This window comes from Nematolebias whitei, chromosome 21 (genome assembly GCF_014905685.2).
Source record: "Nematolebias whitei isolate Nwh7 chromosome 21, NemWhi1, whole genome shotgun sequence".
NCBI lineage: Eukaryota > Metazoa > Chordata > Actinopteri > Cyprinodontiformes > Rivulidae > Nematolebias > Nematolebias whitei.
The window spans coordinates 21705806-21733749 of record NC_056518.1 but is presented as its reverse complement, the minus strand read 5'-3'; the positions used below and the strand labels follow the sequence as shown (position 1 = coordinate 21733749).

At 38.4% G+C, this 27944-nt stretch overlaps 1 protein-coding gene across 2 annotated transcripts in view; it reads right to left on the bottom strand.

The window, feature by feature from the left end:
• scaf8 (SR-related CTD-associated factor 8) overlaps nucleotides 1–27944 on the bottom strand; it is a 30152-nt gene that overhangs the window by 211 nt on the left and 1997 nt on the right. Inside the window, exons 3-20 of one of the 2 annotated variants that reach the window (XM_037695518.1) lie at nucleotides 11087–11131; nucleotides 10684–10845; nucleotides 8231–8387; nucleotides 8018–8145; nucleotides 7499–7675; nucleotides 7333–7412; nucleotides 7086–7197; nucleotides 6410–6532; nucleotides 6207–6316; nucleotides 5606–5799; nucleotides 5403–5503; nucleotides 5006–5119; nucleotides 4670–4826; nucleotides 4232–4362; nucleotides 3914–4055; nucleotides 2935–2982; nucleotides 2616–2840; nucleotides 755–2522 (exon numbers count right to left, since the gene is read on the bottom strand). In XM_037695518.1, coding sequence (XP_037551446.1) covers nucleotides 769–2522; nucleotides 2616–2840; nucleotides 2935–2982; nucleotides 3914–4055; nucleotides 4232–4362; nucleotides 4670–4826; nucleotides 5006–5119; nucleotides 5403–5503; nucleotides 5606–5799; nucleotides 6207–6316; nucleotides 6410–6532; nucleotides 7086–7197; nucleotides 7333–7412; nucleotides 7499–7675; nucleotides 8018–8145; nucleotides 8231–8387; nucleotides 10684–10845; nucleotides 11087–11131 — 3960 coding nt within the window. In that variant the 3' untranslated portion in view covers nucleotides 755–768. Of the gene's footprint in view, nucleotides 1–76; nucleotides 2523–2615; nucleotides 2841–2934; nucleotides 2983–3913; nucleotides 4056–4231; nucleotides 4363–4669; nucleotides 4827–5005; nucleotides 5120–5402; nucleotides 5504–5605; nucleotides 5800–6206; nucleotides 6317–6409; nucleotides 6533–7085; nucleotides 7198–7332; nucleotides 7413–7498; nucleotides 7676–8017; nucleotides 8146–8230; nucleotides 8388–10683; nucleotides 10846–11086; nucleotides 11132–27944 lie in introns of those variants that run through there. The other variant, XM_037695517.1, reaches the window with a different exon arrangement.

Here is a 27944-nt window from a genome sequence, read left to right as displayed (position 1 = left end):
TTTAAACAAAGCATGTTTATTTCAAACTAAAACATTATGTACCCAACATCAGAACATCCTTCTGTTCATTATTTTGCATGTTTTTTTTTTTTTACCTCGTTAGTATTTAAATGTAATTTGTGTTCATGGTGTTATTAGAAACAAATTTCAGACCGTTCTTAATTTAGTAGAAACAACAGTTTGACGTTTTTTTTATTGCAATGCAATTTTATTTTCCAATCTAAAGCAGCTGCTCTGGTGTGACTGCATGTAGGCTGTTTGTTCTGCGTAGAAACAGAATAAAAGCAATTGTTGCAAAACTTTGCAGTATATTTTAAAAGAAGAGAGGAGACAGAAGAAATTGGCGAGCAGCTGCTGTTTTCAAGTATCACATTTTTTTTGCAGTCAATTTATCATCGAACAGCCAGGATTCCTCGCTTTCTTCCATAGGAAGGTTGAAGCTAAATTTCCCCAAATACAACTGAAACATGTTGGCAGACAATTCAATAAAACTTCCCAAGCTTATATTAATTAAAAGGGGTGGTGTGGTTTTACAACTTAAAAAAGGAAAAACGAAATAAAATACAAACAAAATCTTCTATCCATAAAGCCTCCTATTTAAGTACACGGTTATTTGTAAGAGATAAAATCATTTGTTGTTGGTTATCAGACAACAACTGGTGTGGGTCAATGTTCGTCATGTCCCGTGTTGGGGTGGTAGTTTGCTGACATGAGTACAGAGAAGAAGAGACAACTTTACAAAATGATCTTTTACCTACTGAGTGATGATTATGTCCCCTCAGTGTCTGTGACAGTGTCTACCACTGGCTGACTCTGAGCTTCCTCCATGGGCTCCTTCTGTTCATTGTTTAGGTCCTTAGGAGATGACACTTGCTCCTGCTTCGGCTCAGTGTCACTTTCAAAGAGCGAAGAACGATGTTCAGGGTCTGATGCGAGCTCAGCCACATTGACACGGTCCTTCTCGGGTCCATTGACCCACTCAGGTTGTGGCGTAGAGGATCTCTTTTCTTGTGACCCGTCCTCATCCTTCTGTGGCTCTTCCTGCTTTTCCACAGAGGAAGTTGAATCTTCAGTGGGGGCATCAGCTTGTGTGACAGCCAAAAGTGAGTGAGGACTTTGGGTCATAGTGTCAGGACAAGTGGTGGTCTGAGGTGGTGACTGAATTTGAGCTGGGGTTTCTGGTTTTGGCTCAGGCTGAGTAGGAGGCTCAGTTAATGTACTCTGACCTGGGCTGTCAGATAATGGGCGGGGGGAACGAGCTGACTGTGCCCGAGGTGTTTCAGCAAGATCTGGGGTTTTAGACTGAGGCTCAGGAGCAGGTGCTTGGTTCTGTGATGGGGGAGGAGACCTCATTTGAGCCAGAGGGAGAGGATGTTTCAGACCCAGGAGGGGAGATTTGGCCTGACTTTGAGAGAAAAGTGGAGACTGGAATCGTGGCTGAATCTGGGGATTAAATTTCAGAGGAACAAGTAGTTTACCTTGATTTAACGTTAAGTTGGGATTAATAGGAGGAGTGGGAAGAAGTGGTGTAGGGAGAGGAAGAAGAGGCGTCCAACCTCCACGCTCACGCTCCTTCTCTTTGTCACTCTCACCACGCTCATGTTCTCTGGTGTGTTCTCGTCCTCGATCCCTTTCTCGCTCTCTCTCGCGGCTTTGACGGTTACCATTTATGTCTCTTCTAAAGTCAACATCTCTTTCATCTCTGTCTCTTTGTCTCTCCCATGGACGTCTTCGGTCATCCAGGTCTTTGTGAAGTTCATTGCTGAAAGGAGCTGTAGCACCACCTCCGCGGTTCCACGGTTGTGGGCCCCCAACAGGTCCAGCTCCACCTGTTACTCCGGGACGGTTGTCGAAACGACTGGAGAAGTTCTGCCCAGGGGAGGGGCGTTCATCCTGAAAACCTTTTGGACCACCTGAGGCATGTGGTCCTCCTCGCATTCCGCCTCGCTCATCAAAGTCTCCTTTGGTTTGGTTCCAGCGGTTATCAGGAGTAAAGCCTGCAAGAGCATGCAAACGTCCCACCAAGCTGGATCTGCCTGGCTGAGTTCCTGGGGTCTGAAGCAAAGGAGGTCTTCCTCCTCCCGGACCTCCAGCACCTACAAGGGGCTCCCTGTGTTCTGGCGGGGGGGTCCGCAGTAGGCCTGTACTCTGCTTTTCTATTGGTGGGAAGCGGTAGTCTTGGTCTTTACCCTCATCAGCCCCAGATGAAGACTCATCTTCTGTTTTGGATACATTTTCACTGGTAAGGTTGGGGGTCCTGTTGAAGAGGTCCATATGAGGAAAGGGGGCCCTGGGGCGGGCCTGAGCATGGAGGGAACTGTCAAGATGGGCAGGACCCTGCTGCATAAGGAGTGGAAAGCGGGCAGCAGCCCCTTGTTGAAGGAGATTAGGTCGCACATCCAGGGGCAACAACCCAGGCATCCTCTGACCACTCATCCCAGACTGATGCAGTGGATGTGTGAGGGAAGCTGTAGGGTGGATGCCAAGCAGGCCCATCCCACTACGGACTGCATTCTGCATGCCTGAGAACAAAACATAACAGAAATAAATGTTAAAAGTCTTCTCAGTGGAGAAAAACAAAACCAGGTGCTTAAACACAATCAAACATGAATCACCTTGTAGTGCGAGCTCTGCTGCAGCACCCATACCATTTGTAGACTGTGGAATTTTCTCATTGTTAGCTTGCTGAGTCTGGACTCCCACTGGGGGAAAAATGCCAGGTCCAGGGATGGCTGAGGGCATGAAGCTGCCAGGGATAGTGCTTGTTGGAGGACGCATACTGCTGAATGGTGCCTCTTTGACAGCTTCTTGGCTGGTGGACACAGGTGGCTGCACTAAAGCTACAGATGAGCAACAACAAACAAATTATTACAAAAGGTAAAATGGTATTTCATAAACATAAAGAGTCATAAAGGGAGCTGACAAATATCTTACATGCAGTTGCTGAGGCCATTCCTGCTGTATGTTGGGCCTGCAAAAAACCTATGAAACAGAGGAAAAAAAGAGTGAGATAGAAAATGTATGCACATCAGATTTTATATTTACCTTTACAGTAGGAATGCGCGATATATACGGTACACGGTAGAAACGATAGAAATTTAGCCTACGATAGAGATCAGTCTTCTACCGGCTAACCACAGTAATGCTGTGTCTGATGTAAAATCAGAGTTGTCAGTTTAATCGTTACTTTTTTTAAAGTTGAAAACTGTGCCTAAGTGGTGTTAAAATCTTTTCTTCGAGAGCTAAGTAGCGAAGATACAAGCAAACTATGGCCGGCTTGCCGTAGTGTTGTCGTATTCGGATGCATGCGCAAAACGCCGTGTTCCGTCGAAAGGATTTTTTTTCCTGTCGAAAGTTAAAGTAAGCGTTGGTCAGCTTGAGATAAACCTGCTCTCTGATCTGTGAAAAGAACGCAGTGTTGTGTGATTTTACTGCGAGACCCTCTGGTTAAAGCCACAGGCTCATTTTGTGTCAGCTCTCCTTAAAGCGGAAGGAGACGCCCACTAGAGGGTTGGAGGGTGAAGTGTTTTCAGCGTGCACTTGCTGCTCTGTTGCTGTTCATTTTTTAAGTGAGAATACTGGAAACTGTTAAGAGTTAACAACATATTCTTTTGTTTAAAACATATGGCTAAAACTACATTGGATAAATTTTGCAATGTTTTGCACAAGGAAGAAGCCTAATACTTGATTTGTTTATTATTTAAAAACTCTCTGGACCTAGTAGTGGCATTTTCTTAATTCAAAATAAATGATGGCAAAAGGACACCCTGTGCTTTATTTTTCATTCCTATTGCAAGTTTTAGACCAAAAGCATATTGTGATATATATCGTTATCGCCACCCTTCACAATACATATTGTGATATGAATTTTATGCCATATCGCACATTCCTACTTTACAGTATGTGTACTTACCTGGTGGAGGCTGTGAGGCATTAAATGCAGGCCTTATGAACGGTGGTGGTGGCCCGTAGCCTGGAGGAGGTATGGTCATTGCAACAGGAAACGAAGGAGGCACCAACCCTACTGCGCTGGGAACTGCCTGAGCCATCGGTAGCTGAATAATAGTGTAAAAAAAACAACAACAACAACTTTAGGTTAAGTCTTACACACACACATGAATGTATTAAAGAAAATGTAAAATATTTGACATTACAGCAACCCAGGCAACATATTCTTCAGCCTTGCTGTTTACAGTTATTCCCATAGAGTACAACAGAGGCTCTTGTGTACCTGTACAGGCATCATAGTGACCTGATGGCTGTAGGTCTCAGTCTGTGTATTGGATACCACTGTAGCCTCAGTGCTTACTGGCTGACTTGCAACTTCCTTGGCTGGTTCAGAACTCTTAGGAGTTTCCCACTCTGAAGTTATAAAGAAAAAATAAACTTTATAATCACAATATTTTTTTTCTTCTTTTTTCTGGCTCTTAATGTAAATTGTGCTTTTGGAAACATTTGTACAACAACAACAACAACAACAACAACAACAACAACAACAACAAACTATATTTTTGCAAACAATTAAAAGGAATAAACCATGAAACAAATTCTGTACCTAAAATCCCATGAAGTGCTTATTGGGATGGTTGTACTTTTAAGATTTGCTATTTTAAACAAGGAGTGCTACCAAATCACTTGACTGTTTATGTTTAAAAAAACTTGTTTTTACCATCATTGACGGTTTCCTGGTCAATGATTCCCCCTTCAGCAAAGTCATCCAGGTCATCTACTTTGACCTTTTCCCATGGTATGTAGGTGACACCCAGGTCTGCATCCCAAAACTGCTTGTACTCTTGCTTTACACCTTTGTTCAGAGCCCATGCAATCTAAATCAAACAGACACACAAAGGTCACAACACAGCCTTTTAAAAATAATTTTCTTTCAGCGTAAAAAGAGGTTTAGAAAGTTAGACTTTTACTACTAGAGGTCAATGGACAAATTTAATTAGAGAATACATTAAAGAGATTGGGTCAACAATGAATTAAATTGGAAAGGAAAGGGGACCTTGATGATCTTGGATCCAATCTTAAAAGAGCCGGTACTAAGCTTCTGGAGTGCACGGTATGCATCCTGTCTGTGGACCATACAGATGTAGGCACAGCCTCTGGGAGGGATCATCTGCAGACAGACAATTCAAATAACATAGAAGGAGAAGGTTAAACAATAATATATGACCATACTACATAACATCAACATTATTTTATTACTGGTGAGAAAAACAACAACAAAAAAACACATATGGCTAAGAAAATCAGAATTTGTGAACTATAGAGAAACATAGTCAAAACAGTCCATCAGTAATATTAAAATGTAGGTAAATTAAATTCAGTTTGGACATCAAAGAACAGACTGATATGCTGCAATGACATCAGCGTATTAACCAGGACCAAGGTCTACTTACATTGATGGACTCGATCTGGCCAAACTCTTCAAACAGATTTGTGAGGTCTTGCTGAGTGGCCTTTTTGTCCACCTGCCCCACCCACAGAGTTGTACTGCACACTAGGTAGGTAAAAGAAAGGATGAAAAGCATGACCCATCAGTAAAATTAGATACAAAATTAAAAATGAAAAAATTTAACGAGTAAAAGTGACTTCCTCTTACCACTTAGAGTCTTGGAACGTATAAGAGGTAATCCTTTCTTCTGACGCTCCTTCTCCCGTTCTCTGGCAAGCCTTTCACTTGAGTAAGACCGTGACGTCTTCCTCTTGCGATCTCTGGAGCGTGAGCGTGATCGCTTGCGATGCTTACGTTTTCGTGAGCCAGAGCGAGACCTGGACCTTCTTCGCTTGGGAGATCTACAAAAAAAAGAAATAAAATAATTGGAAACTTTTCTTGGAACAAATTTTTTTGTTCTCTTTAAAATTAACCAGTCAGCTCCTTTAAAGCATTTAAATCAGTTTTCAAAGTGCGTGACTGCTCAATACTTAAAACACCAATCTGAAATTTAAAGCTTGAAAAAAGCAAATAAGTGACTCAGTTTAAAATTTTTAATACGTTTGTTCTTGGTTTAATACATACTTCATGACACAATCCAGATATAATGGTGACACCACTGCGTAATCATTATGTGCTGCATTAAAAGGTCTCGTATTTCTTGGCTCTACAGAGGTACTATTGTAATTATCATTAGTCTTTAAGGATGGGAAGGGGAAAAAAACAGTCACGAAGAGTAAGAATAAAAATAAATAAATAAAGAATTGACCTTGAGCGTGATCTAGAACGTGTTCTGGACCGTGTCGTTGTCGTTTCCTTCTCCTCCAGTTCAAAGATCTCCTCTTCCATTCCATCAGGACCCTCGTCCAGGTCCATATCCTATATTAAAAAAAAGGTCAACGTTAATTACAAGAGATTATCAAATCTGGCAGCAGTAATGTTGCTCAAAAAGTACATATAGTCCACAAATACCTGCTGTTGGTTGTCTATGGAGTCATCTATCTTGTTCTCTGGTTCAGGAAGCTGCGGCTGGCTGCTGTTCTGTGCAGAGTTTTCCTGCCCAAAGATCGAGTCTTGGCCTTCTATGCTCATTGCCTGGAGGACACACAACAGCAGCCAATATTTTAAACGGGTTTTGTGTAAAACATCTAAAGGTTAATCCAAGAGTAGTAACATTAGTTGCTAATTGGCATTGTAAAGAAGTTTTACAAATACTATTAAAGTCCTATGAAATTACAATAATGGTTTCAGGACATCTGTTTACTGGGGGAATAAGAGAAACTGCAAGTTTTATGAAAACAAACCATCTCTCTGAACTTAAGAGCCTAAAAAGAAATTCAGAACACACTACATTTGAGCGCACAACTTTAAAACAAAAGCTGAAACAACAAAGTATCAGGTTAACAAGAGATGAGAGCAACTTCAGCAGAATTCGTTTTTTTTTTTTTTTGGTCTGTCTAAACAGATCTCACTTGTAAATGAGTCTTCTAGGCTCAATGTGACTTATCTGTCTAAATAACGGTTGAATGAATGAATTCAACATATAATCTTTGTCAGTAATCACAGGCAGTGCATTAATAATAATAATTGAAAAAAAAAAACATGCTTAACAATAAGTCAGTGCGGTCTCTTTGTGTATATGTTTTACCTTCTGCTGGTGCTCCAGCAGCTGCTTCTGAAACTGTTCCAGGTTTTGCTGCTGCAGTTGCTCAGCCAGTTGATGAAAGAGTGAGCTGTTAATGGGCTCGGACACCATGGGCCTAAGAAGTAGTCAGCAGCTTAATTAGACTCTAGCACTGAGTGAAACTGACAGAAATACTGAAGTAACATTAAATCTAAATCACTACTGAAATGTTTAGTATGGAAGAATTAAAACACCCCCCCACAAATCTTACAGCTGAGAAGATGAGGCATCTTTTTTAGGTTCTTCACTGCGTTCAGAATCATTCCCAAAGTCAAAAGGACCCAAAAGTTTCTGCAGCAAAAAGAAAACAATCACATAAGGAGACTCAATAAATCATAAAAAAATAAGACATTAATAGCTGCTTTTGGCAGTGTTACCTTATTAAAAGAGGAAACCCTCTGCTCTAGAGGGTTGAGGCTGTTGGCAGTGGCTGCAGCAGTAAGCTGAGCTGTCAAAGCTTGCAACTGTACCACCAGGCCAGCGTCCAAGGCCTGCAGCAGGGACGGCTGCGGCTTCTGCTGCTGCATCTGCAGACTCTGGACTAACTGCTGAAGCTAGAACAGAACACAATGCAGAGTATTCAACACAATTTAACACTGACACGTATGCTGATTGTATACATCATTCAGAGGCGACAACAAAAAAAAAAAAGGTAAACTATCATAAAATTCATGACCCATTATCAGAGATATACAGTTTAATAGTCTTTAACATTAAACATTTATTACTGGACAAGAAGAATCAATTTACACGTTCAAACTTGCAAACTCTAACCACATATTAACATGTTGTTGAAGCAATGTTTCTTCTTTGCCTCTTTCAACTTTTGTGTAGTCTTTGCTTTTCTTTTTAACCAAAGCAACTTTTAATTTTGATTAGGAGGCCTGCCCACTAACCTGCTGTCCTTGGGGACTCTGTAAGATCTGTGCAACGGCAGCAACAGTATCTGTGTTTGTAATTTGTGATGCCCAGTCAGGCAGACCTTGGACAATGTTTGCTGGAGTAGCAGGTGTAGCTGGGGTGCCTGAATAAATGGGAAGTGATAATTACAACATGAAACATGACATGAAATAAATTCCTCAGTGCGTTTCTTGTGTGCTCTTTCTTACCAGGTGTAGCGTTATTAATTGGAGCAGCACTGCTAGGCAGGACAGGTGTAGAGCTGGGAGGAGGAATCCCTGCAGCCATGTCCAACAGAGGCTGAATGATGTCACTCTTAAAGACGGCATTCTTCTGCCACAGATTCAGGACTCGCACGATCTTACTCTGGACAAGTAACAAAACACAGGACAACTGTGACAAACGAGTAAAATGCAAGAACACTGTTAAAAGAAGTCTATTCTATTGAAAAGATTGTTTGATACCAGCATCCTTCTCAATAACAGTGATCCTGAGCAGGACATAGAAAATGACCAAAAACAGGGATGTGATGTGCCCCTTTGCCTTGGTTTGGACAGAAACTGTTTTTATTATGAGTGTCAAAAATGACTGATGGCATTTTATTGTAACATCTCATAGCCTGAGTAAATGGCTGCATTTCAATGGAAATAGTGGATGTAACTTCATTGTTTGCTAACTTTATACACATTTTTGAACATTGCTGTTTATATTTGCATTCTAAGTTGTAAAAACAATTCATTACAAATGTGCGATTTTCACAGTAAAAGAAAATAAAGTAATTTTCCTGCATGTATTTTATGTTTTTTTTATGTGATTTTAGGGCTATTGTGTTAATACAGTAGGTCAGAAGTAAAAATAAAACTCAAAATTCACACATGGGATGTTGTGCTGAACTAAATGATACCAATCATGGCAGGTTAAACAATTTTCAGGGTGAAATATGAATGTAAAATCAATATTAGTCCAAAAATGTCTGATTTCACCATGGACTCCAGAGGGTTCCTTGCCATTTTTGCCATCGGTGGATGTAGTATAGATCTCATTTCATTGGGTACGGACCGGCACAGACATTTGTCATAAACTGCATAAATTCTCAGTCCAACCTTGATCCTCCATCAATATTTGCATTTTTGACCCAGAATGAACATACTTTGGCATCTGCAGCCAGTTTCTTCAGATATGTTGTGGGACGAACTGCTACAAGATATCCTTCCTGCCCAAAGCCATCAGCATTTAGAACAACTAATTAATCCAGGATGAGCTACAACAACAATTAATTTCCCTTTGGGATTAATAAAGTATTTTTGAATTGAATTTAAATTGAATTGACTTTCCACTCATCTCAGATTCCTTGGGGTGAGGTAACATACTGTAATTAATGAGTGAAACATTCTTTATACATTTTTTTTAATTTTACTAAACTTCCAATTTTTCTAGTAGCCCACTAGATGGTGCTCCACATTTATATTTGAGAGCCTCTGTAAAAATCTGAGATGCAGTTCAACTTAAGTGGTACATCTTTCCCAGACAAAGGTTGCTGCAGAGTCCCGCCTCTGATCTTGTCAAACAAAATTGTTTTAGTTTGGATGTAAAGAATAAAAATTCACTTGTAATGTGCACAAGGAACATTTAGTACTAAAAAATGGTTCCACAAGCATGCAAGCTGCAGAATCAAGAAGTTCCACGGCAGACACGTTTATCTGAAGGCAGGAAGTACTGGGTGCAGCGGCACCTGCAGCTTGCTCGTATATTTGGACATATATAAAGAAAATGGTTTAAAATCAAAAAATTATTAGCCCCCCCCCCCCCCCCCCAATGTTTGAAGACTGGGAGACACAATAAGTCTGACTGAAAACAAGTAGTTTACACAAGTATAACTGCATTACAGCAAACAAAGTGAAGTTTCTGAGCTGCATGCACTCAGGAGGGACATTTTACTACATATACTGCTTTCAAGATGAAGAATAAAAACAAATTCATTGTGAATTTATTCGTTATTAGGTTCTTGAAAATATACGTTATTGATTAACTGCTGCTGCTGATAATGACTTTATAAGTGTTTTCATACCTGTGATGCTGGTAAGACATGTTCATCTGTGTTTAAACAGTCTGCGTTCCTAACATTCTCACTGCACAGAACATCTATGTGTTTATGTTGGGAAATGACTCCAGGCTCCTACTCTGAGCCGTTAAGCCTCCTGCTCTAAAAGTTATTGAAAAGGCTGTATAAGAAAACAGGAAGGTAGAGGTTCTTCGTAAAAAGCAAAATATAAAATAAAATGCAGCGTTTGTCACATATTTTAATCAGGCGCACTTAGGCTGAGTTGAAATAAATGAAGGATATTTATGTGAAATTTCTTTTCATCTTCTAGTGTACCGTAAGGACTTCAATAATTGTAATTGTAGAACCAAACTGCACGGTTAGAGGGTAAACAAAAAATACAAAATAAAAAAAGGAAGAAATGTAACATTTCATCAACTTCTGATCCATTTACATGAAGAAACTGACCAAATATTCCTACAGCCTATTTTTGATATATTTCTTTAAACCATACTTTTTAAATATAAAGTGTTTTTTTTTTACACAAACTCTTGTTGTATATTGAGAAACCACAACCAACAGAAGGAAAACAGCAAAAAAAACTAGTGCAAACTGTCTGACCTTATCATCTGAAGGGCAGCGGTAGAGGTGCTGGAAGGTTGCAATGATATTCTTGCTGAAGCGCGGGGCAAAAACATCTTTCTCTGTTCCAAACTGGTGGCGTGACTGTCTGACTATGGAGTCGATGACATACAGCCCGGGAACTTTGTATTCTGGCTTGCACTGTAGAGGAAATGTAAGAAGCAACGTCATCATATCCATGAATTTGTTGCTTAAATCAGAGTATCATAAATAGGAACATCAAAACTTGGTACATCAAAATAAAAAAGATGAATTGCTTTTTACAGTGCAACTACCAAAGCTTTATTATCAAATGCTCCATCTAACATTGTCCATAAAACAGTAGGAAATCATGCTTACAGTAAATTTTTGATGGTGTTCGGTTAAATGGGGTGTAACTTACCTTTTGTATGAACTTCTCTACACTCTGGACAACATGCTTGTAAAACTGAAAGAAAAAGAAAGAAAGAACACATTGACAGTTACTTTAACAGTCATATCTCAAGAGAAAGCTGTAGTTAGAGGGCAAAAATGTTGCATCTCAGCAAGATGAAAACCTACGACAAAGGGGAAAAAAGGGTTAACTGAAAATAGGTCCTTTGGTAGAACAAAAATAATTTTGTTTACTCTCAAACCGACACACTGATACATAAGAAAATGAACATTAGCTAATGGACTGGTGACAATGGTGGTGATGTTAAAGTCATTCAGTTTCATCAGACAAAATTAAGAGTGGTAATTTAAACAGAAACGCTATATAACTGTTAATTTTTATAATTTGTGACAAGTTTAGGCACAGTTTGAATTGGGGAAAGAAAGAACATTAAATACTGCAGCAGTACCTCACTGCTCCATTTTGCAGACTGCCCCATTACTGCTGGTCTGTACAATCTGCAGCTCACATTTTACTAGTGGTGTAACGGTACACGTGGGTGTATTGAACCGTTTCGGTGCGGCATGTTCAGTTCGGTCCACGTGCGTACCGTTTCTGTGATCTTTTTCACTCATTAAATTTTATTAGCGAGAAATTATGCGCTGTGGAACTAAAGTTCCTAAGCGTGTTTCAGCACGGCGCTATAGTCTTGCAGCACGGGTATCATTAGCATCCTAGCATCTCGTTGCGGTCTCCTGTTTGGGAACATTATAGCTTTCTTGTTAAAAGACAAGTGCAAATCCAAAGCTGTGTGCCGACGTCGTTTCACGGAGATTGGATCTGCAGCAGGCAACCCGTCTAACTTGTTAACACATATGAAACGACATCATCCGAATGTGAACATCTCTTCTACAGAATAGCAGCTTGGTGCAAAGACCAATAACAGCAGCAGCATTTAAACAACCTTTATCAGGTAATTCAGATCGGTCCAAAGCAATAGCACAAGCTATAGGAGTTTTTAAAGCTATCGATCTACGTCCTTATTCTGTTGTTGATGCGCCGGCCTTAAGCACATAAGTGCTTGAGCCCCGCTGCCTATGACATCCCATCACGTCAACACTTCAGCCAAAAAGTTGTACCAGCACTTTATGAAAAAGCAAAAACTGACATTGTCAACAAGCCCTGAAGCCCAGATTTAAAGCCCTGCCACATCAATGACGATGAGGGAGAGGATATTCAACCACCTCATAACAGAAATGATGATCGTTCAAGAAGAGGTATTGTTATTTTATTATTATTATCTAATTAACGTTTTTAATTTAAAATTAAGAGTGCCGTTTATTTAAAATATCATCCAAATGGGTTGCTTTTATTTATTTTTATACAAGCAAATTGTCAAAATAAACATTTTGTAAGTCTTTATTTGGGCCTTTTTTGTACCGAAAATGAACCGAACCGAGCACTCCTTGAAACTGAACTGAACCGGAATGTGATTTTAGCGTACCGTTACACCCCTACATTTTACCTTTTCAAATTGCATCTGAAGCTAAGTGAGACATATCCCTTATGTCCACCAGGTCTTGTAGAAATGTCTTTGGCTACAACACTTGCAATTCCATGACATAACACATAAGTTTCTGAACTATTATAAACTTGCTCTACACTCTACAAAGAATATGCATCAGGTCTATCTTACACTAAGTTGTATACATTGTGTAAAACTGCAGTGGAAAGGGCAAATCAATAAATAAATAACAAAAATAGGACTTTATAGGCATGTAAAGGAGTACATCAGTATCTTCAGAAAACAATTAAAAATGGCTCTTTTAGGAAAAAACTGAAAACAGAGCTTTTAACAACACCTTTTCTCTTTTGAGTATGCTTTATTTTACTTTTCTTAATAAGATAAATGGACATGGGATTGTCCTGCCAGTAAGAATAAACATACATTTCTCTGTCCAATCATCTTTACAACAGCGGTTTTCAGCATAAACTTTTCTCATTTTGGAGCATGACATGTCTACTCTTCCTCTCTTTTCCTTCTTAACTCTTCTCCAATGAGAGCTCGCTGCACCAGCCGTGCAGGGAAAACAAAATATTTGATTGGTTCATACTGAGTAAATAGACTACAAATGGACTGTACTTATATAGCGCCTTTCTAACTTATCAAGATACTCAAAGCGCTTTACACTACAATCTATGCCCTCTAACCCTAAAAGCACACATTAACAGTTTTTTGGGGGGCTGCTTAAGTTTAATAAAACAGAGCAGCTGCTGCACTTTTACATTTGTTTCTCCTGCTTATTTTATGAAAACTTTAATAAAATAGTGTAAATATTGGGAGACATTTATTTTCTCACATACCACCATAGAACGTCTCCACAACTTTTAGGAAATGCAGTGCGTCGGTAAAAAATTGCAATAGAAATATTAAATACAGACAGAAAAGTTTATTTTTTGTAATCATGTAGCATGTGACAAAAGACCAGAGGATGTGTAATGGTACAACATTATAGTCAATGAGGCCTAAAATCTGTAAAATATCTTTTTGTTCTAAAAAATGCTTAAGATAAAATTGTTTGTCAAACATAACAGTATATTTGACTGAACAAAGTGATTCACCAAAAAAAATAAATTAAAAAAAAAGGCCAAAGATCTTGCTTATGGTGGATGGATAACTCATAGCCAGCAAGCCATGTGGAAACTTCTTATGCGATCAGTTTTTAAATATCACAACCTAGTTTCATCTGCAGTGGTTTGAAAAGTGCATCATACGTCTTGCACAGTTGTGGGCGACTGAAAATATACACATTAAGTAGCTCAGTGGGTATCTGTCAGGTTATTAGGAAAAATAAAGCCCAACGTTAGACTTGCCAAGGAAGCAGCGAGGCAGAGAGGCAGAAAGAAAGAGAGAGAGAAAGAAAGAGAGAGAGAAATAGAGAAAAAGTGTGAGAAAGAAAGAAAAATAAATAAAGAATCAAGCAGCAGTCTGTGTGTGTTGTAGCTTAAAATCTTTGAGGCTTGGAACATTTAAAGCTCATTCACATGTGCATCATCTGTACACCTGTTTGTTTATAGTTGTTGTTTTTTTTTGCAGTGCAAGAACATGACTCAGTGCAGCAGTTCTGCCATGACAAAACACAAAAGATGGATTTGTAAGGGCAACGCTGGCACCCCTCCTCTTACAAGACAAATATGCAGTGGTTGTTAAAAAAACAAAACCAAAAAAAAAAAAAAAAAAAAAAAAAAAACAGCCACAGCAAACACAATTGTGCTTGAAAGTATGTGAACCCTTTAGAATTTTCTATATTTCTGCATAAATATGACTTAAAACTTCATCAGATTTTCACACAAGTCCTGAAAGTACTTAAAAGCCCTATTCGCGCAGGATTAGTTTTACCTAGGAACCACGTGTATGCTGTATGTACATGTATGTTACAGACTCCAACGTCTGCTTTTTATGTGGCGCATTCGCACACGATAACCAAAGCCTGAGATTTAGCTGAAATTTACGGACATCTTCCGGATATGTTGTTAACACGCTGCGTTGTCACGACCGGGCCGGTCCATAATAATCTGCGGGCCAGGACGGTGTCAGGCTTTGATGTTTTACGAACCAGCACAAAGAAAACTAAAGAATGCACAATATAAAATTGTGTTAATCTAATTGTTGAGGAGGAGGCAGGTCCAACCAGACAGTTTAAGAGGTAAAAAAAAAAAAAAGAGCCACGTTAAGCTTAGATGGACAACATGTCACCGGCCGCGCGCAATAGCGTCCGCTGACCCGTCGGTTGAAATGGACTTGTGCCCTGTCGAGGGTGTCCCCGCCTCTCGCACAGTGATGGCTGGACATGGGCACCAGCGACTTCCGCTACCCGAAAAGGAAGAAGCGGGTAAATATAATGGATGGATGGGTCAGATGATCATGCGCGCGTCTCCGCACATGCTGTCATTTGCGGTGAAGGAAGCAGCATCTACAAAAGCTGACGCGAGCAGCGCGTTCATTTAAAATAGTCTTGTTCTATGTTTTTCCAAACCATTTTGCTTAAACAAAAACAAACAAACAAACAAAAAAGCCTAGTTATGTATCGGATCCTGCCCATTTCTGTCCAAATCACAGAGATGCCTATTCGCATTAGATTAGTATTATCACAGGACCTTGGAGTTCAGCAAAATATAGTAGGTAATTTGCAGTGGAATTTTTACTTTACAAATTACAGACATGGCCGATTCATATGGGATTAACAACACAGACGATCTCTGTAATTATTACAAATAGCATATGGTCCCTAGGTAAAACTAATCCAGTGCGAATAGGGCTAAAGAAAACCCAGTTAAACAAAGACAAAAAATTTTCATTCAACCTTTATTTAGACAGGTTAATCCCATTGAGCCTCGAGAACTCATTTACAAGAGAGAACTGATTTCAACAGAGTGATGACAACAATGGACAACAGCGACAACAATAGACTAGTATGAAAGAGGCGTACAGATGTTTTTTTTTTTTACAAATTAAAATAAGATGTCAAAAAAGTAAAAACAGCTAGATTCTAAGGTGAACATAGAAAACTAAAAACAGGATAAAATATTATATTTGGTCTAAAAAAGTTAAGTCTGTTCCTCTGGACATTCAAATAAAACAAAACCAAAAAAATAATAGCAACGCTCCGTCTTTCATCCGAAAGACTTCTTCAGTCTGAAGAAATCTTTCGGATGAAAGAAGAAACATTTCTACTATTTTGTTTTGTTATTTGAATGTCCAGAGGAACAGACTTAACTTTTTTAGATTTTTCTACCTGGATTATTGAGCATGCATCCGAATATTACACTTGGTCATTTATTTATTGAGGAAAACGATCCAATATTACATATTTGTGAGTGGCAAGAGTATGTGAACCTCTAGGATTAGCAGTTAATTTGAAGATGAAAATAGTTAAGGGGTTTTCAATAAATAGGATGATGATCAGGCGTGAGTGGGCACCCTGTTTGATTTAAAGAACAGGATCTACCAGTCTGCTCTTCATAATACATATTTGTGGAAGTGTATCGTGGTACAAAAAAAGGTCCTCAGAAAAAGAGTTGTTGATGCTCATCAGGCTGGTAAAGATTATAAAACCATCTCTAAAAAGTTTGGACTCCACCAATCCACTGTCAGACAGATCGTGTACAAATGGAGGAAATTCAAGAGCATTGCTACCCTCCCCAGGAGTGGTCGACCAACAAAGATTACTCCAAGAGTAAGGCGTGTAATAGTCGGCAAGGTCACAAAGGACCCCTGGGTAACTTCTAAGCAACTGAAGGCCTCTCTCAAATTGGCTAGTGTTAATGTTCATGAGTCCACCATGAGGAGAACACTGAACAACAATGGTGTGCACGGCAAGGTTGCAAGGAGGAAGCCACTGCTCTCCAAAACGAACATTGCTGCTCGTCCACAGTTTGTTTAAGATCACATGGACAAGCCAGAAGGCTATTGGAAAAATGTTTTGTGGAAGATGAGACCAAAATAGAACTTTTTAGTTTAAATGAAAAGTGTTATGTTTGGAGAAAGGAAAACCCTGCATCACTTAAGAACTATATTCCATCTGTGAAACATGGTGGTGGTAGTACCATGGTTGGGGTCTATTTTGTTGCATCTGGGCCAGGATGGCTTGCCATCATTGATGGAACAATGAATTCTGAATTATATAAAATACCAAAGCTGAAGCAACCCCAGTTGGGGCCAAGATGGTGTAGAGGTAGGGCAGCCGACTTGGGATGAGATAGTTGCAGGTTCAACTTCCCGCCATGCCCACATGCCGTAGTGTCCTTGAGCAAGACACCTAATCCTTAATTGCTCCCTGTGTGCTTACATAGCTGCCTACAGCTCCACCTGGGTGTATCTCATGTGTGATGGGTTAAATGCAGAGAACTAATTTTGTCATTGTATGAAAACATACAATGATGACAAAAAATAGCACTTTATTTATTAATTATTAAAGGAAAATGTCACTACATCTGTCTATGAACTGAATCTCAAGAAAATGTGGGTCATGTAGCAAGAAGCACACAAGTTGTTCTACTAAAAGGTTCACAAACTAAAGGGTTCTAACTAGGGCTGAACAATTAATTGCATTTGCAATAATATTGCAATATGATAAAATGAGATTTTCTAATCGCAAAGGCTACAATTTGACTGATCACATGATCTGGTTATGTAACTTCCGAGTGAGCGGAGTGAAGAAAAGCAGAGCAGGGAGTGGGAGAAGTCAATACTGTGTTTTAACCGGTTGCACAATGGCGTCAGGCTCGACAGAAGCCGATACATCTGAAAGTTTGGTACCAAAGAGCGGCAGCACGTCCATCATTGTTAGGAATAATTTTGGCTATAAAAAAAGAAGACGTTGTGCAACGACATGTATTGTGCAGAACCTGCCTTGCTGCTGTTGCTAGCTCTTGAGGTAAGACCATGAATCTTTATCAACACTTAAAACAACACCATAAAGCCATTTACAATAGTTACATGGCTAGAATGCCAAATCGACCAGTGCTTCAACTTAAAGTAGGCAAAATACCAGCTGACAGGGATCACTGACCGAATTGTTCGAAGGTATTACTCCGTAATTTGAAGTGGTATGTGGAAATAACTTGAGCAATAAGAGTTCATAGTGAAAGGCATGATGCCCATTAATATACAGGTATTGACCAAGCCTGGGTTTACAGCTTTGGTAACACGATAAGTGGTACAGAATGCCCTTGCGCACACATTTTAGTCAAGTTGCTATCCCGGAGCTATATATTTTTAAAAAATGCAGAAACAAAGCTGCTGCGGAGCTGAAAACTGGAGGGTTTTTTTGCAACTGAAACAGATTGATTAATTTATTGTGTTCGTTGAAAAATGCACGAGAAGACGACGTTGAAAAATAACTGCATATTAAATCGCAATATTCAGGTGAAAAAAAAACTGCAATTAAAGTATTTTCCAAAATCATTTAGCCCTAGTTCTAAAGGATTTACAAACTTTCAAGCAACACTGTAAAAGCAGGGGTAGACTTAAGGAACATGTCCAGGTTGTCCAGCAGACAACTTCTCGACAGAATCTGGTTGTCTGCCAACATTTTTGGTTGTCCAAAACTTTACAATAAAGTGGGCAAAAAATATAAAGAAAATGTAAATTTATATGTTTATTGTTATATATACAAAGATTACTATATCAGTGTTTCCACTACCATTATACGAGGGCACCCCGTCCTGTGAACAGAACCGAGTGCCCTGCCTACCGAACTGTTCTCCACCCCTACGCCTCATCAAAAATCACAGAAGAGATGAGCGCCCTACCAAGGCAAGTAACCTAAGGGAAACACTGTAGTATTTCCCTTACCATTATAAAAGAAGGGTGCCTTGCCCTGTCAACAGAACCGAGCACCCTGCCTACCAAACTGCCCCCCTGATAGTCACATGACCAATTTCAGTCGCTCTAGCGAGAAAGACACATAAAGACAGAGGCTCCATTTTAATGTTCAAGTTCAAGTTGTGTTTATTTGTCATATGCAAGGTTAACACAGGGTTAACAGTGCAATGAAATGCTAAGGATGAGAAGAACCGATTTGTCTCGCTAAAAAAAAAATAAAAAAAATCAAAGAACAAACAAGAAATACTAAAAGCATGCAATAAGGGCACACAAAAAAGTATCAAAAAGTGAAAAAAAAAATTATAATATTTACAATATCCTTAAGAGAGATAGTAAACAACAATATAGTAGAATATAACGGTGCAAGTAGGATGAATTTGAATGAATAAGTATTTTAAGGTAATAACAGAAGCTAAAATGCAAGTGATATATATATATTTCACATAATTAACATACTACACAGGTTGTGTGACAGGTTATTGCACAGGTAGTGACACTGAGGTTGAATTATTAGTTAGTTATTAGTTATTGAGGTTGAATTATTAGTTATTGTTAATGTGTCAAAAGTAAAAACTTTAAACTACACAACAGTTTTTAAATTTACAGGTCTCTCTTGTAAATAAGTCCTTGTGGCTGAATCAGACTTCTTTGTATAAATAAAGGTTGAATGAAAAAAGTGTTGATAAGCCAAGTAAAACCAGAGTTATGAAAAATAATCCACGCCACATCATTTTCTTAAAATCATTGTCATATCTGAAGCCTGTTAGAGCAAGAGGCTGTAGCAAAGACAGGTAGTCTCAAGAACAAAACACCACCCATCACCCTCCGCTTTCACCTCCCACCCCTGCCGAACAGAGAAGACAACCTCCCCATTCCTTTCTGACGGAGGCTTGAAGTTATTTGTCAAGTGTCAAAATAGAATAAAATCTACAGAAAAAAAAAGGAAGAACATGACGCGAAAGTTGAACTGAGTTCAGTGCGATTAAGACAGCCAGAGCAAAAGTGAGTCGTGAGGTTTGAGAGATTTGTGATTTTTAGCATGTTTGATTTTATACCTAGGGTGTAGTTTAGTGTTTAGTCAGTTTTAGTGCGTTTCAGATAAAACAATGAGACGATTTTTGAATGTGAGGAGTAGCTGAGGACCCAGAGGTGAATGGAATCGCAGACCCAAAACTAGGACTGGGCCATATCATATCGCTCACGATAATACCAGAAAAAAACAAAAAAACTTGCCCGGGAAAATAAATTATATCATGATATGTTTGTATGTATATTTCATGACGTAAATAGCAGAGTTTGGTCCGATCAGGCAGACGGAGGATCTTGTTAGCAGCATTAGCAGGTTAGCAGGTCCTGTCAGCAACCCGATGGTAACAATGACTGCAGCAGCTGCCCTCCCAGACAGCCCTCGAGAACTGGGTCTGGCAGATGGAGAACATCCAGGTTTCCCTGCGGTACCGAACGGGTCCGTAGAGTTCGGTCCGTGAAGGCAGATGGAGGATCATAGAGACAGCCGCCATGACAGGCCTGAGGCTGGAAGGACTGAACCACGAAGGAAGGATGGCATGATGGCAAGGCAGCGACACTTAAAACTCTACAAGTGTGTTGGGGTCATAAAAAAATTTAAACAAAAACAAAAAAAGATTGAATTCACAGGAAGCCTGTGAAGCTGTTACTCGGTTGAGAAAGCAATTAACATATGTTATATGTTATTGTATGTTATCTCCCTCAACAAAATTGACAGCTGATGCTGATTATGACTTCATAACTCTTTTCATGACTGATGCTGGTAAGACGTTTTCATCAGTGATCAGTGATTAAAGAGTCTGCGTTCACCAACACTGTTGCCGCACAAAACATCTATGTATTGACGTTGGGAAATGACTCCAGCCTCCTACTCTTAAAAGTAATTGAAGGTTGCATTTGTCCACTAAGGATGGCAACAGCAACTAAACATTAGATGTTTAAATTACCCATGAACCATCAATACAAGTGAGCATGTGCGCACGCACAAAACCCCAGGCAATATTATGTAATTAGCAAAAATATTTTCATCCTCATAAATAATGACTGAATCAATGACTAAACATATCTGAGCATTAATAACAAAATATTTATCTTTTATTACAAGTGTGTTGCCGACGACAGTTTTTTTTTTAAAGCTAGCTTTGCATTACTGCAGTCCTTCTCAAATAGTGGGACGCTCCCCCCCCTGGGGGGTGGGGGGGTGGGGGGAGACAATGCCAGGGAGGGCGCATGTGACCCTAGAAAAAACATGCTGATCTGATTTTGCCGCAGGGAGTATTTATTTATTTATTTTTTAACCATTCTCATTTTGTCGTGTGCGTTCTTAATAATAAAGTTATGAACAAATATGGCTGCCTTGTTGTTTTGGGAGCCATGCGTGTCTCTCCCCTCTGCTGCTGACACGATAAATAATCTCCGACCGTCACCTGATCCATCCTCCGCTGCTGTTTTTATGTCCATGCGCTCTGGACGTCACTCACAGCGTGTATGCAACAAAGAGTAAACTCAAGTGAGAGCGACACCTGCCCCCTTTTTCCTCTTTTGCGTTGACGAAATGTTTTAGTTTTATTGAGGAGTTTGTTCAAGGACAATTTACAGAAGTAATGGTTAATAAATGTTAGGACTCTAGTCTTTGCTAACAAAATAAATTCACCTCCTCAGTTAAGCTGTTTTTTGATTCTCTGGACACTTGCCACCCACAGCACGCAGGTGACAAAGAGTAAACTCAAAGCGAGAGGGTTACCTGCCCCGTCTTTCTTCTTTCATGTTGACTTTTTTTTTTTGTTTTATTGATGAGTGTGCTCATTGATCCTGACTTCCTCATTTTGATTAAAAAAAATCAGCATAAATTGTTTTATTCATTTTTGTTTTGTAGGTCAATGTGTTTTATAGAACACTCCTGGGCTAAAATGTTGCTGATCAAGTTGAATTTATTATTATTTATTGATTATATTTAATTTTATTTTTCAGTATCAAATGGTCCAAAATGTTTACAGTTTAAAAAAAATTTTTTTTTCAGGCAAATTGATGCACTTTAAGTTGTTTCTGTTACAGACAAAAAAAAACAACAATGTTAGTTATTCTTCCTTGTAAGTTGGTCTATATTCTTCTTTTTCTCCTTTAATGTTAATAAGGACACAGTGTTGGGCAGAGGTGTACTTATAACAATTTTATAGGCATACTATTTACAGTCGCGGCTGAAAGTTGGCGGGGGCGCAAAACGTTCACTTCTTTCTGGGGGGTGGGGGGGGCATAACAGAAAATAATTGAGAAGCACTACATTACTGTAACTGCGAAAGTTTGTGCTGTCAGAAAAATTTGAACGGGTTTCTAAAATCTAAGAAAATGCACTTTACAGCCAATATAGCCTTATTACAGCAACCTGACTCCTGCTGTTACAACAAGCATGCCAAACAACACTTACCAAATCATGAATTAACTAACTTCAGCTATCTTGATTGTAGTTAACTATTATTAAAAAATAACTCCAAATTTGCTGTGTCATCAATATCCCACCAATAATTAATCTGTTTGCTATTGTTTAATTCCACAAGCGAGCTGTCACAACTAACGTCATCAGTTCATCACAAACACCTACAGCTCTGAGGTTTTTCTTTCTTTCTTTTCTTTATTTGTCCACCAGCCCGCCCCGTTATTCCCTCATCCTGTGGCACAGAGACTCCCCTCCCCATCTCGGTGTCTTCTGAATGGGCTGAGGCAGCCAGAACATGTCTCATCCCTGTCTCACATCATTTTACCATAATTTTTCAATTTCAAACTAACACACTGCCCTGCATTCAAACTAATGTATGTGTTAGGAGCAACTGTGTTGATGGATATAATCAAACAAGATGCAACTCTAAATCAGTTTTTTCTTCATCATTTGGCTCAGATGTGGATTTAAAAAAAGAAAGCGCCTCAGTGTTACATAGGTACAACTAGAAACGACAAAAGTTTGGACATCGCTGTTGATGACAATGACAAATGATCATTTGTATTCCTCTGATTAGACAATCAAAGCTAAATTAACTCTGCCAGCCTGTTAATGCGACAGCAGGTTTGAGAATGGTCTCATAATGAGGGAGACTTGATCTGAACAAACACTTACAAGGGACTATAGTATGAGGAAAGACTAAGATTATATTTGTGTAGAACAAGGGTGTCACACTTTTTCATGTGCTGGCCGATACTATGAAAATGAGAACAATAATGTTGGATAAAGAACAAAATATACTCATTATGGTGGAGAAAATTTTCTACATCGTTGTAGATCCAAAACAAAAAACCTTGTGAACTTTAACCTTGTAAATAAAATTGCAACAAAAAAAAAGAGAGCATTTGTTTGTTTCCTTTGATTTGTTGGTTTTATTATTATTACTATTATTTGTTGATGTTTGTTTTCTTGTGGGTAGCACAGTGGTGCAACTGGAAGAGCTGCTGCCTCTCAGCGAGCAGGTCACCCTGGTTCAAATCCCGGTCTGGGGGCCTTTCTAGGTGGAGCTTGCATGTTCTCTCCATGCATGCATAAGTTTTCCATGGGTACTCCGGTTTCCTTCCACAGACCAAAAAAATGCATGATAGACTGATTGGTAACTCTAAATTGGCCCTAGGTGTGAGTGAGAGAGTGAATGGCTGTCTCATTTGTCTCCATGTGTCCCTGTGATGGACTGGAGACCTGTCCAGGGTGTACCTTGCCTCTCGCACAGTGATAGCTGGACACCAGTGACCCCAGCAACACAAAAAGGAAGAAGCGGGTAAGATACTGGATGGATGCTTTCTTGTGGTTGGGAAATATTCCAGTCTATTTTTTAGAAACAAAAGCATAAAGAGTCTAATCCCCCCCCAACCCCATCCATGATTAAATCAACTGTGCGTTGTTTTTTTAAAACACTTGGTATATTAAGCCAAATCTTATGAATGATTATCTAAAAGTCTACTGTTTGGTAAAAGTAAGTACATGTTTATAATGTTTTATACCATGGAATACATAAATTAATTATAACTAATGGTCGTAGCAGATGACCGCTCTGTTGTGACTTGGTGCTATATAAATAAACTGAACTGAATGGTTAGTATTGTATCGAACAATGCACATTCACATTTTTTTCCTCATCCGTTCTTGGCATCACCATAAAATTTGCAGGTGTACATTTGCATCAACCTCTACTGCTTATTGTCCAAAATTATATAATTATTAAATAGCTGTCAAGGGCCACAAATGGCCCATGTCCACACACTTGCCTCAGATTTCACTATTTAACTTTAAATTTCATCCTGGATCCATTTGATTTTATAATTTCTGGCTAAAACTGGAACTGAAAGATGGTGCATCTCTCAGACCGTGTCCGGTGTAAGCAGTTTCTTTTTCCATTTCCTAATAACATACTTTCAGACACTTTTGATCTAGTATAGACAATATCCAGGTCTTTCACTTGTCCCGTTTCTTTGAGATCACCTATTTGGTTTATTTGCCGAGCACTCACATGACTGGATCACATACTTAATTAGAATGACAGGACTAAAAATTATTTAACGGTTAACAAAAGGCAGCAAATGTCTGAATATAAAATTTAAAAGACTTTTAGAAAACAACAGATGTGCAGTTGTAGAACACGTAAAAAACAAAACAAAAAAGGGGTTCTTTTTAAGCATTATGTTTAGAAGTTAGAAATAGCTTCAGACTTTTGTGCAGTGCTGTAAAGCTACTTTTTCATATGTCCTAGGGCATGCTGCACTCACAGCAGGGGTCTAGTGCAGAGAAGGACGTCTGCACATAAAAATCACTCAAAAAAATAAATAAATCAATGTTGGTTGCTGGAAGAACAAAAAGATACTTAAAAAGCAGTTCTTCCTGCAGTTGCACATTTGAATACACAATGTATTTTTTCAAGCTGCCAAATAAAAGTTCTGGCATTACATTTTACTGATGGAGAGGAGGAGGAGGAATAGACAACCAACAGCTGTAGGTTCATAATTTCCCTCAGAGTTTGGAAAGTTTAGGCTTATTCAGAAGCTGCAACAACAACCACCACTTCCAGGTCTACTTAAAACTAATGAAGCAATTTGACAGTCTGTGAGAAATGCATAAAGGCTGGTAAAAATGAATATGCTAATTATTTACTAAATATAGAAAAGGCATATCCGCTTTTGCTTAAATTTATATAGTAAAACAATGAGTGGGACATAACTGGGCGCTTTAGGCCTAAAGAATTTGATTTCAAGAATTGTCTTTAGATATAAGAGCTGACAAAGAAAATAACACACAAAAGATAAAAATACTGAGAAATGCACACCTGAAATCTGTTTTGCCAAGTGGATACACACTGACACAGTCCAGCATGTGAAATTTGAAACCCCCAAACTCCTAAATTATTTATTTATCAGATGGTACTGGTCATAGGAATGAGAAAACAAAGAGCAAGCTGAATGATGATTAGCCTAAAACGACATCAGCAGCTGTTTCTATGTTCATAAGAAAAGACCCTTATTGTGTCTTTCCATGTTGCCGGTGTCTGCGCAAAAAAATAAAATAAAAAATGAACAGAGGAAACGCTATGACCTAACTAACACAAGATCCGTGTCTGGCTAACTTTTCAGAGCAAAAATTAGTGGGGGAGCCTATTTATAATATGACTATTACGAACATTAGATAAATTAATTATAGAACAAACACAATAAAGTTTTTATTAGACCACCCTGTAATGTGCAAAAACTGAGTGCAAAAATGAGCCACCTGCTTAGCTGCAAATGTGATTATTTGGAAATATATATTTGACATTAAACCACAAATAAAATCTGCATGACCATAAACGGTAAACGTCAATATTCTGAAATAGACCAATAGCAACTTCTCAAACTGCCTTCTAACAAGTCCCTAGGTTAAAATTCACACCAACAAGCGATAGCTTCAGCTTCCAGCCTATCCAGTATGAGCTTCAAACAAAAAGAAGAATCACCCACACAAAATACAGCTAAAGTCTTCATTTTTACAATGAGAATAATTATCAAGACTACCCGTTCAATTATAATGACCAACAACTCAGCACCAACCAAGGCATGACAACCAGAACAATAAATCCCCTGCTTCTCCTGGTGTGTGGGAACAAATGAAGATATAGGGACTTTAGTCTTCTATCATCATTCTTGTGAAACAACCCATACTCCTACCTAAGCTGGTTAGGGATTCTCTTATCTCTTTGTAACTCTCTCCACCCCATCCTCCTGCTTCACTTTCAGTGCTTTGGGGGAGCTGGGAGAGCTGCTGAGGGAAGGGGAAACGGGTGTTATTCACAGGCAACACGAAGCACAGAAACACTAAAAGTAACAGTTCCTTTAAAGACAAGTGTAAAAATGACAAATACATTAATAGAAAATGTATTTTTGATAGCTAGTGCCCTAAGCTTATGTCAAGGTATGTCCAAAATTCAAAGATACAAATAATATTAAAACTAATAATGAATTATGTATTGAAAAAAACTGAAAGATGAGAATGTATTGGGTTTTTTTAAATCCCCTGAGTATATTCCCATAAGTTTTGCATTTATTGTTAAGTAAAGATGATCATTAATTAGTCTTTGTCTATAATAGGCATTTAATACATGAATCACAAAATCCTTATGACCATACTGCTAACCAGGCTCACACTATGCAAAAAAATAAAAAACACATAAATGTTAGCGCTTGTTTAGTTCTGGTTATTATTTACCACTGTTTTTTCTCTTTTTTACCACAACTACCATAGTAGCAACTGCCAAAGATATTCAAGAGTCATCTCAGGTTTTGATGAAACTTGACATTTTTGTTTGATCCCACAGTGCATGAGCTCAAATTTTAGGTCAATCGGACTTGTGGTTCCAGAGACACAGCACCCAAAATTTTCCGATTTTGACAAAAATGGGTGGGATCAACAATTTTCAACCCCAATTATCTCAGGAACTACTAGGGTTAGTTACTAAAAACTTTGTGTCATTGGAAAGGGAATTTGATGAGGATTCCAAATCCACCTTTATTTATTTACACTACAAATGCATGTAATTATACACATTTATAATGGATTTTATGGCTGGTTTCTGCTGATAGGTTTTTTTTTTTTTAATTAAAATATATCCTAACAAAAAATATTACCCCTTTGAAACTTTTATATATTTTTGATAAGAAGTAGAGCATATCATTTCAGGAAAGGTCATCTCAGTCACATGATCCACTAGGTAAATTTCAAGGTCATAGGAAAGATCAAAAGGACAATGGACTTTATCGTACTCAAATAAAGAAGTTGAGCTGGAACCCTCATCAAATTCCCTTTTCAATGACACCAAGTTTGTAAAAATTTACCCCCATTTTTTTAACCATTTGTCAGACTGACCTATATTTTGATATCCTGCACTGTGGGATCACAATTAAATATACAGTTTCATCAAAATTTGAGACGGTCAGGTTAAACCCATTTGGAGATTTGTTACGGAATGACCCGTATATTTCATCTGAGAATACCATAATTTAAGTAGGAATGTTGTATAATTGTATCTGAGACGTGTGATGTGTTCACATGTAACAATATATATTTTGAACTTGTATTTGGTGTTAGGTTGAGAATGGAAAATGTTTAATTCAGATGATATTTTTTGGACAGAAATGATGCTGAATCTAAAACATTGAATACCGAAGAGAAGAAATCAAACAAATGACACACACTAAAGTAATTCAGTGTTTCCTCTATCATTAACCCCCACCCCCTGAACCATTGACATTAGTAACGCGGCGCACTGCTAACCACCACCCCACAGTCCCGTCAAATTCATTAACCTATGGGAAACACTGTAATTCCTCCTAAATTTACCCAGTCACAACTTCCCAAGTAGTCTGTCGATTTCTATATTTAACAGTTGCATCAATGTGCTTTACTAGAGTAAAAAAAAAAAACTTTAAGATGCAATCAACAGTATAATTTGAATTTACATAAATTAAAACTGTACAAAGCTTGTCTAATGAATTTCATAAACTCAAGAATTGAAGAGTTCAGTGATAGTTGTATGAATGTTATTATAAAACGAGAAGAGGAGTCACTTTACCCAAATCGAACATTCATTGTTCCCAACATGAATTACAAAAAATAAATAAATAAAAATTACAATCTCTAAATTTCTATATTTGCAGGGGTCTGATTTTTTACGTCTTTTTGTGCTTTATGGTAAACAAAAAATCCTTGAATATCTCAAAAATATCAAAACTAACCTAACTAAGCTTTAAATTTGGTTAAAAAAAAATGGGAACCAATACATTATTACTACTGTGCGCATTGTTTACATGATTGCTATGGCTACCAGTCCAGCACATGATGCATTTCCAATAGAATTCTCATTTATTTGTCTACTTTCATTTTCTTTATTAGATAATCACAGGTTTGTTTGTTTTTTACAATCCTCATAGTTCCAAAAAAGTTCAATCTGGTCCTCTGGACATAAAAAAAAAAAAAAA